At 38.6% G+C, this 14,478-nt stretch overlaps 1 protein-coding gene across 2 annotated transcripts in view; it reads left to right on the forward strand.

Annotated features, from left to right (window-relative positions):
* MIDEAS (mitotic deacetylase associated SANT domain protein) overlaps nt 1-13,357 on the forward strand; it is a 108,462-nt gene extending 95,105 nt beyond the window's left edge. For both annotated transcript variants that reach the window (XM_081942878.1, XM_081942877.1), the window contains exons 11-13: nt 2-199; nt 2,145-2,362; nt 5,629-13,357. In XM_081942878.1, the coding sequence (XP_081799004.1) occupies nt 2-199; nt 2,145-2,362; nt 5,629-5,866 (654 nt within the window). In that variant the 3' untranslated portion in view covers nt 5,867-13,357. The remainder of the gene's footprint in view (nt 1; nt 200-2,144; nt 2,363-5,628) is intronic.
* The last annotated feature ends 1,121 nt before the right edge of the window (nt 13,358-14,478 follow it).

Raw genomic sequence — 14,478 nt, forward strand, 5'->3', positions numbered from 1 at the left:
GAGTTCCCACAGGCTTACCCGTACTCTTCCTCCCAGAACATACAATGAAGACTATGAAAACACAGAAGATGAAGATCTTGAAGAAGTTGAGGAAGTCATGCCAATTAAAGAGGAAGCTGTGGAAGGGGATGAGTTGTATGGCAAAAGCAACAATTTCACACCTTCCAGATCGACTCCTCTTCGAGATGTTGAGGAACAAGTAAGTGTTGAATGAACCACAGTCAACAATTTCTGCCTGGAGCATTTCTTATAAAACATCTGACCGGTTGTAGCGGAATCAATGTAATTTCTGTCCTTAGTTAACAACACTAGTGACATAAATTATTCATGGTATGAATAATTGTCTGGCAGCTGCCTGAAGCTTTCAGTCAAGAAAGATGACATTAGAAGTGTAGATACAGGTAGTAGTCCTCTGATTACAACCCTTTGTTCAAAGTTATGATGGTGCTGAACAAGGGAAATTTAGGACAACTCCCCTTAGTCATGGGACCATGGGATTTGGATGCTCTGCTTCTGGCTTGTGATTACAATGTCGTAGCAAGCTGTGGTCACTTAATCACAATTTTCAATGTTCCTTAGCTGCCTTCCCACAAGCAAAGTCAATGGGGAAGCTGGCAGGAAGTTGGAAATTGTGATCACATGCACAATTGCATGGTCCTTGCTAACAATGGCTACCTGAAAGCTACTGAAAGTGCTGCTGCTACATAATACATTCACATGACATTGTAAGTTTATGATGGTGTCACTTAATGATAAAAGAGTTTCCAGCCTCACTTGCCATTGGAAGGAGAAGATTACCTGTGCAATACTTTTAATCAGCAAAGTAGTTGCAACACCTCCCCACCCCACCTCCGCAATAATCTTAAAACACAGTTTGGATCTTTTTATGGATTTTTCAAAGTGTACTGAACTTGAATTTGCAGTCGTGTACTTGAAAACTTTCAAAACATTTATTTTGCCTTCTGGTGGTCTTAATAATACTTGTGTAATATTCATTTTACTTTTGCATACCTTTTCTCAAGGGAGCTTGTAAGCAGAAAACTTTTGGCTTTGAAATGTTTCTTTTAATATAATGTGATGTGTATACAAGAGACGGTAGACTCCTTGTTACTTCATAGGTCAACAGTGCTTTCATAATTTGTACTTAAAATAGACTGGGGAATCAGTATGCTGCTATAGTATGTTTCCTCACACGATTGGCAAAAACAAAACTTAACTTAACTTTATTCAATTTCTAGACCGCCCCTCTCTCAGAAGAGACTCGGGACGGTGTACAGTCATATTAAAACAATTGAACAATAAATATACATAGTATAAATATAGGATAAATAAAATAAATATAGGACTGGAGGAGGTAGCAATGGTTCACTGTACAGATTTAGTTTAAGTTAGATTAAAATTTTAATTTTAAAAATTTAAAAACATTAACCCTAAAAACTATCCCAAATAAAATATCCGCCAGGAGGTAAGAGTGGAACTATAGATGGGCCAGGCCGGCTAATTGAAACAGGTGAGTCTTAAGTTTTTGTCGGAAGGAGCGGAAGTCGGTAGTAGTTCTAATATCGGGGGGGAGGTCATTCCAGAGGGTTGGGCCCATCACAGAGAAGGCTCTACTCCTAGGCGCCGACCCAAAACCATTGTTTAATGTTTTAACAGCCCTCAAGAAAAACTCCAAGAGGAACTCAAAATATTCATAGCTTATTTAAGACATGATTAAGAAAGAAGCACCCGCTTTGTAATGTGTTGAATGCATGACGTCTGAGTTTTAGCCTCATAAAAGTAACATCATCATATCAATACTTTAATCACACCAAACTGTTTTCTGACCATTGTCAAGTTTGTTAAACTTTGTTAAACCAGTTGGGTGACTTTGGGCTAGTTACTCTCTCAACCCAATTCACCTCACAGAGTTGTTGTGGGGAAAATAGGAGGAAAGACAAGCTCATGAGAATAGAATAGAGCTGGAAGGGACCTTGGAGGTCTTTTAGTCCAGCCCCCTGCTCAAGAGTTGTTAGGTATGTTTGGCACCTTGATTTATTTTCAAAAAAATAATAAAGGTGGGATATAAATGAAATAAAGGAATAAATCGATTCCATAGGAATACTTATAGCTACATCTTGTAATAATGGTGTCTTATTCTGAAGGCTGGTAATCTCCATATGGAAAAACACCTGGAATCTGGTACCCCAGGAAGAGCAGAGGTCAGAGGCAGAACTTCAAGAAGGACGAAGGAGACACCCATTAAATATCGGAAGACTTCGCCACCAGTGCAAAAGAGAAGGAGAAAACCGAAACCCAAACAAGAAATGGTCAACAAACCCCAGAATCAAGAGGAGGAATTTCCATGTAAAAAATGTGGCAGGTAAACTTGGGAAAGATTTGGAGATGAAGAGCATTTCTGACATACTTTCTTCTGTCCAACAGGAAAAATGAATATGGAATTGAAGAACATTTGCTAATCTAAATCTAAGATAGTATTCCTCAATATTTGCAACTTTAAGATCTGTGGACTTCAGCTCCAGCATGGTGGCTGGGGATTTCTGTAATTGAAATCCACACATTTTAAAGTTGCTAAAGTTGAGAACCATTGGTCTTAAGGTAACTGCTGTGCTGCAGGCATTTTGGAATAAAAAATTCTACGTTTCCTTGCTGACTGGGACTGATGAGAATTAAAGTCCACAGTATTTAGAAGCCATCAAGTTGCCTAACTTGGATGTGTGTGAGGTAAAAGGGTTTTGCTTTTTTTAAAATTGCTCACACAATTACATTTTTCCTCTTATAAATTGTTAGGATATTATTTAATTTCTGTGCAATCCCCCTGCAAAAATGCTATCTCCTACTTCGGATGGCTTTCACATCTGAACAGAATGATGTAGAGATGGGAAAATGCTCTAGGGATGTCTTGAGGGAATATTTTAACAGCCTCCTAGATAATTATTATCCTTTTTTACTGTACAATGGCAGGCACCAATTCAAGACTGAGCAAGATTAAACATCAGCTGGCCTTGAGCTTGCACATATCTGTTTCAATTTGTATGTCTCTCTGTTAACTGGAGCTAGACTAAAGAAGAACATGTTTGATGACTGGAAGCATCATTTGACTGGAAAGTTAACTTCTTGTCTAGACTGCATAGACCCAGTGAATTATGAACTGTATCAAGCATTTAATGGTGAAATGAATGAAACATATCCAATTTCTAATTTGTGCTAGGGAAAAATATTTGATCCTCATGGACTATAGATTTGCACGCAAAAAATATGGGCTTTGTAGGGTTTTTCCTTTCAGAAGAAATGTAGGTAGAAAGATCAACCACTTGTTCCAATTTGCATGTAGGTAGATCTGGTAATCTCTTGGATATTCAAAAGTCTTGTACAAAATACTTCACAAAAGGTTTCTGTGGCAATCATAATAATCACGTGAAACGTAAAACACACAAAGCCCACGAAATGCTTGGGTACCAAATAACCAGATGCAAATGATGTCAATTTATGTTGAATTTGATCTATAAAGAACTTCGAAGATTTTCAAAAGTTGTGATTGCAAGAAGATTTTTCACATAGAAAAATGATCAATTGCAATTTGTATCTTCACACATATAGGACTTGTGTGCACTTCAAGTGTGTCAATTTGTTAGCAGATATTTTTTTTATCAGTTGCTGCTCTCAGCATGAAAAATACTGGGTGATGCCTCAGAATTAATACAAAACGTGAATTTAAGGCTTCTGCCTGTCCAAATCAGATGTTGGGTTCATGTTCTATACATGGAATTATGTTGCAGAAAAATGACAATAGAGGATTTTGGGTAGTCTCCTCAATAGAATCTAAGGTCCAGCCAGTACTGCTTAATAGAAAACTTAAATCAGTGGTTCTCAACCTTCCCAATGCCGTGACCCTTTAATACAGTTCCTCATGTTGTGGTGACCCCCAACCATAAAATTGGTGTCTCAGTTCCTAAGACCATCGAAAATATGTGTCCCGACCCACAGGTTGAGAACCACTGACTTAAATCATATTTTATTATTTCAGAGTCCATTCTAGTCAGTGTTAGCCACTTTTCACATTTTCCTTTATTTGGATCTCTCTTGTGTTTTTTATTATTTTTATTTCCATTTTTAAATGCAGGAAATGATCTTTCAAAGTTCTTCATATCATATAGAGTCATTTTGAATTGGTGTGGGAAATAAATAAATAGAAAGTAGGTACAGGTAGCATCCCAACATGAATTGCACTTGGGTGGATTCCACTCTGCACTGCTTAAAAGAATCAACCTTAGAAATTCCAGGTCTTGACTTTGGTCCAGGAATAATCCCTGCAAACTTTCTTAATTTGGCACCTTCCAGATCTATGGCAACTAAATGACCCAAATTCCTAGCTGTTCTGGTCAAACTAGTTGAGAATTTTGAGAGTTGTAATGCCAATATATCTAAAGAGTGCTAGGATGGGAGGGAAAAACTGCCAGTCCCTATGCATCCATTTTAGGTAGAATTTGCTTCCAAATGTAAAACATTTTTTCTTCTAATATAATCATTCCTCCACACTTTAAAAGTCAAAAGTTGGCTAGTCATGGATGATATCATACACCGGAACCAGGTGTCCAAAATTATTTGCATCTTAGTTGAAAAAACAGGAAGATAAATACATGTTGGTTGAGATCAGGAATGACTTAAGGTGGTGTGTTCATGTATCTTGGCCAAGCCTAGTATGATAATTTATACCCAGACAATTCGTGACCTGTTGGGAAATTTCAGAGATATTTCCTTACAAGATTCCTTAATGCCTTCAACAGTGGCAGAGCTGCTAATGTACTGCCTTCACTGGGAAAGTTGAAGTATGATCAGAGATGTCTCTGCTTTGAAAGTAGCCCATGCAGAGAACTGTATAGCAGAGTCAAACATCAGCCCAGGAAATGTTTTAGGACATTTTGTATCATAGACTGCTTTGTGATAGTGCTTGTGTCATCACATGCTTTTTTAAAAATTTCAATTCCATTGGAAGTGATGGGTCCCGGATTTTAGGTGTACTCTGTAAGTTAGCCCATTTGAGGTATCTTCCTTGAAAAATGATTGCCCTATGATAAACTGTTTCACCCAATTAAAGTTTATAAACTTTAAAACTTGGAATCAAAGTTTTAGTAGTAGGTAGATAATAGCTGTCCAGGACTATGATATAAAGTTGGGTCGGCCATCATATTAAAACTAGAGTGCTGTTTCTTTGCTTTTGGGCTAGTGTGTGTGTGTGTGTGTGTGTGTGTGCACATGCGCAATGTGATTTCCTGGTTGATTTTTGTGCACTAGCCAAGTTTTGAATCTTGATCAAAGCAACCTGTAGCATTACAAGCATTTCTCAGCTGCAGCTTCCAGCCTCCACTAACATGACCAAGCTTCCTAAAGATGCTGGGAATTGCAGTTCAGCAACATCGAGAGGGCTTACTGGTCGTCTCCTCTTGTTCAGGCTGCTTTAAAAGCATGCAAGGCAAAAGCAGATAACAGGAATTTCCTGTTTAGCTTAACAATCTTCAAGATTGACTTTGCGTGATTAGTAAGTCGGTGTTTAAACAAAGGAGGGTGGAAGGTGATATAAAAACCCAGGATTTTAACTACTGTGCTGTGGATATGTGTGCCCTGCAGAATCTTCTACAAGGTGAAAAGTCGGAGCGCTCACATGAAAAGCCATGCTGAGCAGGAGAAAAAGGCTGCGGCTCTGAAATTGCGGGAGGCGGAGGCGGAGGCGGCAGCAGCGGCGGCGGCAGCAGCAGAAGCAGCAGCAGCACAAGCACACAGTAGGACTCAGCAGGAAGAAAGCAGTAACAGTGGGAGCAGTCCTGGGAGCAACAGCAGCAGTTCAGATGAAGACGGCGATGTTTAGCCCAGGACCCCCAGAGGTTGAGAGCCTGGTTCGGACTGCTCCAGCCTTGCTTCTCCTTCCTTTCCTTCTTGCTTGAACAGTACCGGTAGATTTTTTTTAAAGGAAAAAATATATATAGTGACCACAAAAATCTCTATTTTTAAAAGAAAAACATTTTATGGATTATTTTATTTATAAATAACTTTCTGTATCAACTTAATGAATGGAAGTCTGTTTTCCTTCAGCTCCTGAACTTGCCAGGAATCGTGGCATAAGCCTTAAATATCATACCTTCTGCTAGGAGAGAAATTTGTCAAATCATCTGGATAATAACTGTATTACTTTGGGTGTAAATTCAAGGAGCTACATAGTGTTCTTCAAATACTTCTTTCTTTCATCTCCAAGTTTGCTTTCTGGCTTGGAGCTATTCACATTTCCTTTTGTCTCCTTCATACAAGAGTTTTTTTGCTTCTCCAGCTGGTAGATAAACCAGAATCTGTGAGTAACCTCTCTAGGGTGAGTGAAGAGACTATTGGTTTTAACATATAGCTCTTTAAGAGTGGAAATATTATACTACATATTTGTTTGGAACTACCCCTATTACGTTGAGTCATATAAAGTTGATCACATATGTCTCCAGAGTTGTCCAAAAGAATTAGTGATGAGTTCTGGGATAATTGCGCCTCTGTAGTTCTGTGGTGGGACAAACAACTTTGCTTGCACAAGAACCCGTGTATGATTTTGGGTTAATGAGATTGAGGTAGATTTCTGCCCAAATTATTAAAGAGCCACATTTATGAGAAGATGACCTTTTATCCATGGCGTTATTCTGCTGGGAGATAGCATTCCTTCATCAGAGTCCATTTGCAATAACCATTCTTATTCCAAATCTGAGCATGTAGATCAGGGGTGTCAAACTCGCGTCGTAACGTGACATATCATGACTTTCTACCCCTTCGCTAAACCGGGTGTGGGCGTGGCTAGTGGGTGATGCCTGTGGCCGTGAGTTTGACAGCTACTGGAAATCTAGTATGAGCGAAAACAGCTGTTGTGATACTGTAGCCTGATGGATTAGATAACTAATGGTCCACCATGAAAGTGCATTGTTTTTACCTGACTAGACTTGAGTGCAATTTTGTTTAATTGAACATTTGAATACTTCAACTAGCTTAACAAAAAATAGCTGCTATTTTTTTAAAAAAGTTACGATATTTATTCCCCCCCCCTTTTTTTAAAAAAAGCATGGTTTGCAAAGGTAGACTGAGTATACTCAAGATAATAGAAATAAAGGATCATGTTGCATTGATTCATATATATTTGTACCCTCAGGACAACTCTTCGGTTGAGGTCTTTGCCATCTAAATGACAGTGTCATTTAGATCAATGATGGCGAAACTTTTCGGCACCAAGTGCTGAAAAGGGAGCCCGTGCGCACTCGTCTGGGCCATGACCTGGAAGAGGACATGCGTGCACGACAATTAGCTGGCCAGCATGCATGCTCGTGCCGGAAAACAGAAGACCAGCTCTTCATTCCGGCACTGTCATTTGCACGAAGGCCAAATATCCAGAAGAGGAACAGGCAACGCTGTGCTTGCCAGGCAACATGTACCACGTTGGGCACGTGTGCCATAGGTTCACCATCACAGATTTAGATGTTCTGCACTGTACCTAGATCCAAATATCTGGGGTCAAGAATACCAAATGTGTGGGGGAAAAAGAAAAGTATTTAGAAATGGTGCACTGAGCCAAATTTATCTAAGAACTTTGTCCTTCTGCACCAAGCAGCAAGTATTTGGAATTATCTTAACACATATGGACAGTTATCTTCACATTGCTACAGTAAAGAGCAACTTTCTGTCTGGCAGTACAAAGAAAAAGAGAGTGCAGCAGGAGAGAGAAAAAGAATGCTTAGCAGATAAAGATGGGGTACCTAAACTGCTTGCTTATAACTTTCACATTCTCATGTCCGCAGAAAACACAGTGTTTATTCAGCTGTAAATGGAAAAGTCCTGAAAAATAAGTCTTCTACAGCCACAGGGGCCTTGAAAGCAAAGAATTGCATTAATAATCTGCAGAAGAACCTTTGTTGAATAAACCATGCTGGGATTTGTCTCCAGAAGGTGTTTTTTTCCTATAACCGGTTCAAGAGTCACATTTCTAGACATTTACTTAGAAATGTATTGAAAAGCTAGAACTTTTAAATTTGATTCCCAGCCACAGAAGAAAATTGAAAGTCTCTTGGAGAAAGGGCAACTCAGAGTGATTGCAGCAAGCCATAGTTGGATTGCCCCAACAACTAGATAGCAATTAATCCTACCAGCTGCTTGATATATTCTGACTGCTGAGCTACATGATCAGCAGAATATTTTATGGAGCAACTTTTACTATATAAGATTACTAGTACCAGCTACAAGATATTACATATTTCAAATTCTTTTATTTCACAGCACATAAAACAAAGCCACTATTAGAACATGCAAAGAATTTGCATTTTGAATGTTGAAAATAGGTTTCAGCCTTCTTTCTTAACATGCTAAGCTAGTTGCGTTTCATGTGGAGGAATGCTGAAATTGACTATCCTTTACTTGCAGTCTGAGGCAGAAACAATCCCAGGAACCGATCAGGTGAACCTGTTCTTTGAAGAACAGAGCAGGTACTTTGCATGCAGGAAGTCTCTGTTTGAGTTCAAGATTAGCCAAGAATAGAGCTAGGAAGGCAGTCTGCTGAGCGTTAGAGGGGATGCTCTCAAGCCATTGTTAAACTGAGCTAAGTAGGCAGTGTAATGCAGGGGTGTCAAACTCGATCTCATTGAGGGCCACATCAGGGTTGTGTTTGACCTTGGGTGGGCGTGGCCGGGGTAGGTGTGGCCAGCTTGATGTCACTTGTGTCAGGGACGACTATGGTGGCCCGATTGCTCTGCTAGCGAAAACAGGCTCCCGAGCTGTTTTCAGCTGTGATGGTCCTCTGCCAGTAAAAACGGAGCTCGGGGGACCGAGCTCCGTTTTGCTGGCAGAGATACATGGGGCTGGTCCTTCGCTGTTTCTAGGATGGCACGGCAGGCCCCCCGGGCCTTGAATTTGTACCCCTGGTGTAATGGATTGTACGGGAATTTTTTTTGAAAGGTTCAGAGTCTCATTATGCAGAATATTTGCCTTTAAACCTTTTTCTCCCCGCAACATAGGGACAATGCCAATCTGCCTCTAAAGTGAGTTCTTCCAGTGTGTTTTAAAAACAGCCTTCAATTAAAGGGAATTGCTTTCTTTTTAACCTGCTTCAGAACTACAATTAGAGCTTCAAAAACGTCTCTATTTACACTATTTTTGCATTGGGTCAATGATTCTCCTTCCAGATCACAATTTTGCACAAATTGTAGCTTTTTATACACAATATAATGAAGTGAAAGCAATGCAACCAGGATTTTGACCACATTTTCAAAAACGCCTGGTCTCAATCATGTTTTCCTTTGCACTTAGACTCTGTGAATTCCAGCCCAAACAGGAAAATGATCTTGTTCAAATAATTCACCCGAGATGGTGAGAAAGGCAACATTTGCTTTCCCAACCGTTGAGGAAAGAGAAGAGCATTGCTGCCTTGAATGTCAGCATTCAATTTAATCAGTGTCATATGTTAGGAGAGAATATGTATTTTGGGGGGAATGAACAAAGTATCCAAATGGTATTTTTTAGAAAGAAAAAAGGGATGTATATGGAACAAATTACAAAAGTATTTTGTTCCTGGGTGGAACATGTTCTTCCCAAATATAATTGCTACAATCCAGCACAGATGCACTTTGCAATTCATTGCGTGGCATTTTGCAGCTATTAAAGACTTATAAATAGGATTCCTTAAAATTGTATTTATATCTTATCAGTAATAATGCATCAGTAAACTACCCATCAACTAATTTTTGCAATGGATAATATTCATGGCAAATACATATGGGAATAACTTTGGATGCACTTTGAAAAGCACAATCCAGTAGTTTGTCACAACTATCCAGTTCACATAAATGGGAATTAATTAATTCTTCTTAACTATCTCATAAGATGAAAAAACTGATTAATTTGTTTCTTTAGGCCACAGTGAACCTGACCTGCCTATACTGCTGTCCCCCCCCCCCCCCCCCCCCCGCATCCCCATATAGAGCATATACCTGGACAGGGAAAGAATGCAGTCTTTGCATATGAAGAACGGTTGCAGGAACTGGGTATGTTTAGCTTAAGAGAAAGAAGGACTAGGAGAGACATGATAGCAGTGTTCCAATATCTCAGGGGTTGCCACAAAGAAGAGGGAGTCAAATTATTCTCCAAGGCACCTGAGGGTAGAACAAGAAGCAATGGGTGGAAACTAACCAAGAAGAGAAGCAACTTAAAACTGAGGAGAAATTTCCTGACAGTTAGAACAATTAATCAGTGGAACAGCTTGCCTCCAGAAGTTGTGAATGCCCCAACACTGGAAGTCTTTAAGAAGAGGTTGGATAGCCATCTGTCTGAAACAGTATAGGGTTTCCTGCCTAGGCAGGGGGTTGGACTAGAAGACCTCCAAGGTCCCTTCCAACTCTACTATTGTATTGTATTGTATCTATGCAAATATAAGCAAGCAGTCTGGTGGGGAGTTAAGTGATAAAAGCCAGGAAATGCTGCTTGTTTCTCCTTGTTTCTGAAGCTGGGCAGCAGCAGCAATGGTAGTCTAGATATAATATGTTCTAGAATCAGTCTACAGCTGATGGGCTGGAAGGTCATGTCTGACCTGAGATTTATTTCAGTGGTCATGTCCCTATGCTGAAGATTTGTATATATGTATGTTAAACACATCTGTGATTTTGAGGTGCGTGCTTACACTAAAGGTATGTCTGAATTGAAGTCTCGTTATAGAACCAGCTTGTTTCAACAGTGGACAGAGAGTCACCAGTGACACTCTAATTGATCTCCTAATAATCAGTCCAGATATTGGAGCTTCTTCCTGATTACCTTTGTAGCCCAAATGTATTTTCCACTTTCTACTAAAGTACACTCTTACTAATCTGGAATATCTAATTTCTGATTATTAACCAGTACATAAAGCTCTTTAGTTTTCTTATACCAAGGTAACTTTAAGTGAGAGAGCCTTTATAAATCCACAGATTTTTATTTTGCACAACTGTCCATTCTTCCTCAGATATTTTCATAATAATAAACTTCCCTGTTATGCAAAGTTCTTTTTCTCACTAAAGATGGTAGATAGATTCACACACTGAATTAAATTCACAGTTGCTTTGGTTAGGGAGTTGAGTGGCATATATAATTAATAAAATGAATGTTTATTTTGTTTAAACACAAGTTAAAATTAGTCTTGTAAATGAGCAAAGTTATGGCTTAATCATCTAATCCTTGATTTTTTTCTTCTTCATTTTATTGTTTTCTTGCCCTATAACTTCATGAAATGCTTAAAAGTATACACAAATTAATCAAGGGCGTGTCAGGAAATCACACATAAACCATGCATGATTATTTATGCATCACAGTTCCTAGGTTGCTACTTGTAAGTAAACAATTATATCATAGTTTTAGTGCGACGTGTGAGGTCAGCAGCTATATGCAAACCTATATTAGATTCTTACGATAAATGTACATGAATAAACATGGCTTGATTTTTTCCCCTTCCTGTTCATAATGTAAAATGTATGGCACGTAAGATGCTGAATACTCTACTACTCAGCTGCAGCTGATAGACCCATTATAAAATAACTTTATATTGCAGGTGTAATCAACATAATGGAAGAATACTTCATTTTGAAACACTTTAATACTATGGTTGATGCTGTAGTTTCTCAATACATTGCAATTACTTTACATCAGGCACAACTATATTAAAGGTTCTGATAGCGTGATTGGTAATGCTGCAAAAACGGAGTTGGAAGCCCTTAATATGTACATTTATTTTCTATGATTGCTACATTTGCAAATGAGTATTTGTTAGTAATACACAGCTGGATCATCTCATTTAGAAGCTGTGGGCTTAAATTCAGTGGACTTCTAGTGATCTAATCCATGCAGTTTTCTTGGCAGAAATACCAAAGTGATTTTCCATTCCCGTCTTCTGGAATGCTAGTTCCACATTCCAATCTAGTCTACAACTCCAGTATTAACTACCATCGACCTTACTTAGATTTGGAGATAACAAAGATTAGCTAGGGGTGAGGTTCTTCTGCTGTCATTGAGACTTCTGAGTGGACATGCATTGCCCATCCATTGAGCATAAGATAGTTGAAGATGCCAATTAAAGTTCCTTTCATCATCAGTCATCTTTAAACTAGTTTTAATTAGGCTGTCCCTCCCTTTGCATAATCACTATATCTCTGATGTAGTTGGAGAACTGCAATTCAACATTTTGCTTGCTTTACTCATATTCTGACCCGTTTTCCCATTTTTTGATTGCTTTATGCTCACAAGAAAAGTGTGGAATACTGTACCACTCTAGTATGTCTGGAAAATGTTGCTGTTTCCTCCCTCTGCCCAATTTATAAATGTTTTCATCCCAATACTTCCCAGTGTGGCTCTACTCTCTTTTCAGATATATGGTCTCCTGCTGAGACTCACTGGCTCAATTTTTTTCAGAAGAAATGGAAGCTGCACAGATGCTTCTCACCCCTTCTTCTCCCCAATCAATTATCATTTTAATGCCACATGTGTTACCGTGCTGAATTCTTTCGGAGGCAAGTTTGGTGTTCATTTCAGGGAACTATTCAGAATTTCCTGCCCAAATTGTATAGAAATGAGTGAAGTTTGAGACAGGTTGTGGCCCTAATCTCCAGCTGCTTACACTTCTTTTTTTGTGTCTCTCCTTTTTGGAACGTGAGATTTTATATCAACAGCTGAAGCTATAAAAATCCCCCACCTGCTTGTATTCAGATAAATTTGTGCAAGACTGTATATATGTATGTATGTATGTATGTAAAATAACAATGTGCTTTCAATATGCTTTGTTGAAAGAAAATCTAGTTGCATATTTACGTTTCATGTTCTTCTGCTGTTCAAATTTAGTATGTTTTTAGTCTGTGTTTAATGCTGAAGTTTTCTTGATGTATAGTACAGAAACTATCCTGTAATTATTGTATAAATGCTTTTAACATAGAGCTTTTATTTTAACAAATGAGCAGAAATTGCCTTTTGTGTATTTGCTGCACCTTTTAAAAAGACTGTTACATATTAAAATATTGTACATATGAAAGTGTTATATACCTCTTGTGTATAAATGTGATAGATCAGACAATTTATTTTTGTGTTTTTTTTACAAACTATTAATACACTAAAAGTCTTGCTGATGTGATTTAATGTACTTGTAACTTATTTACTTCTGGAGGTTCCATTATATCTTTTTAAACCTTTTTTAATTAAATAAGGCTTAAAAGCAGCTTTTGTAATAAGTTTTTTTTTAATTTAATTTTTTTGAAATAAGGTTTTTTTTTTCTTTCTTGACTACCATGGTGCGTTTCTGCCTGGTGTAATTAAACAAGATATGTGTGCTGCAAAAGTTGTGTGCTGTTTTTCTGCTAGCTGATCTTTGTATATGAGCCTGTGCATCTATTCTACAGTGAACTAGCAAAGAATGGAAACGTTCCTGCATCGGACACAGTAAAACCTTTGAGTTTAGGCTGTTAGGCCAATGCAGGATTTATTTTTTGCAGAGGCAGCTGTAAATGCCCTTTGTGACATCACATGCTTCATGATATCAGGCAAATTTTTCATTAATAATTGTCACTTGTGACTGGTGCAATTTATGTAATTTGTGTTATTCGAATGATGACACATCTGACATCATTTGGAAACCACCCCCATTCCTGCCTGCAGTTATTTGAATACGTGTGTGATTCCTGGGGCCTTGAACAGGAGTTTGAAGCACTGTCACAGAGAGGCACACTCAGTGTAGTTCAGGAAAAATAAGGCAGTGGATTTAAATTGCAAAAAAGCATATTTCAAATAGACATCAGGATAATTCCCAACAGTTGAAACATGCTCATATTGTAACAGACAGCCTAGACTTTGTTGGCAGCTTTAAGATATGTGAATTTCTCTGGAATTCTCACTGGCTAGGGAATTCTGGGAATTGAAGTTCACACATCTTAAAGTTGCTGAGGCTGAGAAACAGGGATCTAGACAGTTGGTAGATTTTTCTTCACTGGATGTATTTAAAGAGAAGATGGCTAGCCACCAGCTGTGGATGCTGTAGTATCATCCTGCACAGAATTTTGCTTTATCATTCTTCCGATCTAACTCAGAATCATATTTTCATTGTGTCACATTAAGGTGGCTTTCCTAGTTGAACCTCACTAAAACCATTACTTTTAAGCAAAGCAAAGGTTTGTTTATAGATTAGCTTAGTATGTACAGTAAATCCTTTCCCTTAAGTCATGTATGGCTCTAATAATGCTTTAAGGGTCCCCCTATAGCAGGGGTGTCAAAGTCACATCACATGATGTATTGGGACACTCCCCCCTTCGCTAAATTGGGTATGGGTGTGGCCTGCGTGAGACGCATCCTGCCCGCGGGCCGGGGGTTTGACAGCCCTACCTAAGCAAAAACTTATATTGCCATCTTGACTTGTAATTGGGCTGTAATTGAATAATTCACATACGACAGCAATGTCCTTTGTAT

This window comes from Natrix helvetica (assembly GCF_964273705.1).
Source record: "Natrix helvetica genome assembly, chromosome: 1".
Taxonomy (NCBI): Eukaryota; Metazoa; Chordata; class Lepidosauria; order Squamata; family Natricidae; genus Natrix; species Natrix helvetica.